Raw genomic sequence first — 4091 nt, forward strand, 5'->3', positions numbered from 1 at the left:
CAATTGTTTATGGTAATACTGCCCATTATTTGGGTAAAAAACGCGAAGAAGATGGGCATACACATGAATGGACAGTATTCGTGAAACCATACTACAATGAAGATCCATCAAAATATATTCGAAAAGTACAATTCAAATTACACGATTCATATGCTAATGCAACACGAAGTAATTTATTTTTTTTATTTATTTTTTTTTTTTTTCTGTCTGAAATAACTAGCCTAATTAGATTATCACATTGTTATTATGATATTATAATTTTAGTTTGTAATCTAATTGTGCATTTTCATATGCTGAATGGCAAACTTTTAGTTTTGATTAGAATTCTACTTTTATCCAATTCTTAACGATTATAGTTTATGAATTGGAGTTAACTTATAACGTCAAAAGTGGACATGAAATTTAGAAGTTGTCATATAATAGAGATACATAAGTGAAAATAGAAGAACTTTTGTTCTTCACAAAAATTTCTGTATTTGACATGAAATTATGCTGCTATACATATATGAAAGAATATGAAAAATGTAGAATATCACTGAGAAATAATGCTTAATAATATGTTTAGTTTTATGTTATTTTTAGTGGTCGAAAAACCGCCATATGAAGTGACCGAAACAGGTTGGGGCGAATTTGAGATTCAAATTCGAATATATTTTGTCGACGTTAATGAAAAACCGGTAAAGATTCATTATTTTTCGTCATATTGTTTTAATTATTAATCACGAAATTTAGACTATATTTATTTGGTCACATGTTTGCTGTCTAATTCCTTATTTATAGATTGTGATTGACACAATTTAAAATGTTAAGTTCCACTTCAAATGTTGTAATACATATTTTATAATAACAAGAATTCTCTTATTTTCAACGATGAATAAGATATGAAATGATGAGATATCATCAATAAATGGCAGTTATAAGAATTGAAATAATAACAACTTAGTTAGCTAATTCTTTAATCATGTATTTTAAGGTAACAGCGTTCCATTATCTTAGGTTATTTCAACCACAAGTTACACTTCCCAACGGCAAAACGATGGTTGCTGCAGAATATTACGATGAAATTGTAATTTTTTGTAGTTTTTTTTTCTTTTTTATTTTTTTATATATAAAGAATGAAAATTTTGAAAAGCTAATATTTGTTCATTTCTAAGCGACAATTATTGACAAATGACAGATGATATCATTTTAATAAATCAAATCTTTTTTTTTTTTTTTTACATTTCAGTACTGTGTGCTTTATGATTCAGAGTATTTACATTGAATAAAATAAATAAAATTTTTTTTGACTGTATATTTGTCTTGAATAAAATTTTGCTTGACTGTATATTGTATTAAATTTTGCTTGACTGTTGTATATTGTAGGTATTTCAAGAACCTACAATGTCAATGTATAAAGTGTTATCGCATTTAGAGGGACGCAAAGCTGAACCGAGACGTTTTCATACTGACTGTATGTCTTTCTCGATTGTTAATTCTTTTCCTTTTTTTTTTTTTTTTTTTGATTTCTCCTTTTGTAATTTTTTTTTATATCTCTGTAGAATCAATGTAAAAAGCAATTCTTTTAATATTGATTAAATAGATTGAGTAATATTACTGTTTTTTTTTTATATATATTGAATAGTTACTTTCACATTGATGTTGTTTTCCTTAATTTCAGTTCCTTTTGTGCGTAAACGAACGCAAGAAATGATTAACAATGCAAGAAGTGAAATTAACAAAGAAATTCAAGATTTAATGGATTCATTAAAAGCTGCTCATGAATTAATTGGAAAATATTCGAAAGAAGTTGATTCATTGGAAGCAGCTGCTGGAAATCCTGAAGATGGTAGCTTTACATGTGAAAGTAGCGGACAAAATACATTATGATGAATAGCTTTTAATAAATCCACTAGAGAAAAGAAAAACAAAAAGTTAAATAATACTTAGATTATCGATGTGTTCATTTTATGTTATTTGTATATCCAATATGTTTATTTTAATACTCTGTGAATCCTCTCATCCTATAATTGAAGTTTAATAGTGTGCATTAATTGATTTCAAAAGTTATGTTTTTATTCTCTCTGTGTTATTTGTTGAGCTCTTCTTGTTATTGTCATTTTTGAGGTCATTTATTTGAGAATGTAACAATAGTTATTTGTTGATAAATGTATATCCATATGGTAATCTGAACATTTATTTATTAGTTAGAATAATGATGAAAGACTTTAAAAATTCTGACAATTAAGTATGCTTGATAAATTTTTAGTAATGATTTAGAAAATGAGAGAGAAAGTGATAGAGCGGATATATTTTACATTGTACTGTTTAACTAGCATTCATTAAAATTATATCCAAATCTAGCATTATTTATTCTGATTTAAATGTTGTATTTTTTTTTGTTTTGAATATGAAATGAAGCTATTTCTTCTTTTTTTTTTTTTTTTTTCTGTTCATTTAAAATTATTTCTTATCGATTTAGAAGCAATGCCAATTAGCATTTGGTAACCAAAGAAATAACAGAGATGTGAAATTCTGCTATAGGCTATAAGCTATAATGTTATGTTAGAAAAAATAAATAAAAAATAGCAAAAGGATTCAAAAAAAAAAATCTTATTGCACTTTTCCTCTCCAACATCAACAATTTACACATATTTTTTTTGACTTTCCCTTCCAATGTCAACAAATTTACCCATATTTTTTGATCGTTCATTCATCTTCATTATGCTTTCTTCTGATCATTTCATCAATCAATCGATCATCAATCAATCAATTTATAATAAGCAATTTGATCTCTTTGTTATCTCTTATTTTCTGACAATGAAGATTACAAGATTACAAGATATTAGGAGATCAATAATTAAAAATAGTTGAAAGTTAATTATGGCACATAAATAAGAGAAAAAAAAGTGTAAAAGCTAAGTTAATAATATCATTGCAAATAGTTATATCTAAGTTTTTAATGAGTCATTCAAAAAAAAAAAAAAAAAGAATAGAAGTTTATTGACGAATAAAAACTTGTAAACATAATAAAAAGAGGGGAAAAAAGGGGAAAGAAAAGCTTCATAAAGAGAAATTATTTTCATGATAGCTATTTGTTTACCAATTGCTTATTCATTGTCATTTTTTTTTTCCTTCTAATATTAATCATTCCAAATGATAAATATGCTGCTTAAAACCTGTGAGAAATTTAATTGCTATTAGCATTTTATCAAAATAAATATATCATTTGCTAAATTAGCCAATATCTTTGTGTACATCCAATTTGTCACCAGTAATAGAAATATTTGAAATAAAATTTATTGAAATTACTACTATAGTTTTGATAATATTTTTATTGTTTAAGCAATGATAATTACAATTTTTCATGTTTAAATCGATGGTTCAAAAATTAATTTCTTTAAAAATTTAATTTCATTTTAAGAAGTAAGATTTATGGTGGTTGAAAATTTAATTTTATAAAAATTTCATTTCATTTTAGAAAGTAAAATTTATTGATGGTAATAATAATTTATTTGCATCTTATATTATTAACTCAAAAAATTTCAATATTTCAAAAATTAAGCTTAATTTATCTTTAAAAATATTATATATTTATATGTAAGCAAAATGCTAAATTAGCCAATATCTTTGTGTACATCCAATTTGTCACCAGTAATAGAAATATTTGAAATAAAATTTATTGAAATTACTACTATAGTTTTGATAATATTTTTATTGTTTAAGCAATGATAATTACAATACTTTATGTTTAATTTTTGGTGGTTGACAATTTAATATTTATAATAATTTAATTTCATTTTGAAAAGTAAAATTTATTGATGGTAATAATAAATTATTTTCATCTTATTATTTAATTCAAAAAATTTCAATATTTGAAAGACTAAATTTAATTTAGTTAAAAAAAAAAAAACTGTTTTATATTTATTTTATATATATATTTTTTATTTTATATTTATATGTAGGCAAAATTTTTTTTTTTTTTGTTAAATTTTCAAATTTGATATTCTCTCTCTCTTTTTTTTTGAATTTTTCTTCTCATTTCTGTCCATCATTTGCTTACGTTAACATCAATTTATCACTTTTACATCAATAAATCATTAATTCGTTCC

At 23.7% G+C, this 4091-nt stretch overlaps 1 pseudogene across 1 annotated transcript; it reads left to right on the forward strand.

Annotated features, from left to right (window-relative positions):
- Bma-gfl-1.3 lies at positions 1-1869 on the forward strand (annotated as a pseudogene; the record flags this gene model as incomplete). The annotated part of the gene is made up of 5 exons: positions 1-168; positions 583-677; positions 974-1066; positions 1366-1453; positions 1661-1869. Coding segments are annotated over 5 exons (653 nt in total), but the record flags the coding sequence as incomplete, so codon positions are not given.
- Between the last annotated feature and the right edge of the window lie 2222 nt (positions 1870-4091).

This window comes from Brugia malayi (assembly GCF_000002995.4).
Source record: "Brugia malayi strain FR3 genome assembly, contig: Bm_071, whole genome shotgun sequence".
NCBI lineage: Eukaryota > Metazoa > Nematoda > Chromadorea > Rhabditida > Onchocercidae > Brugia > Brugia malayi.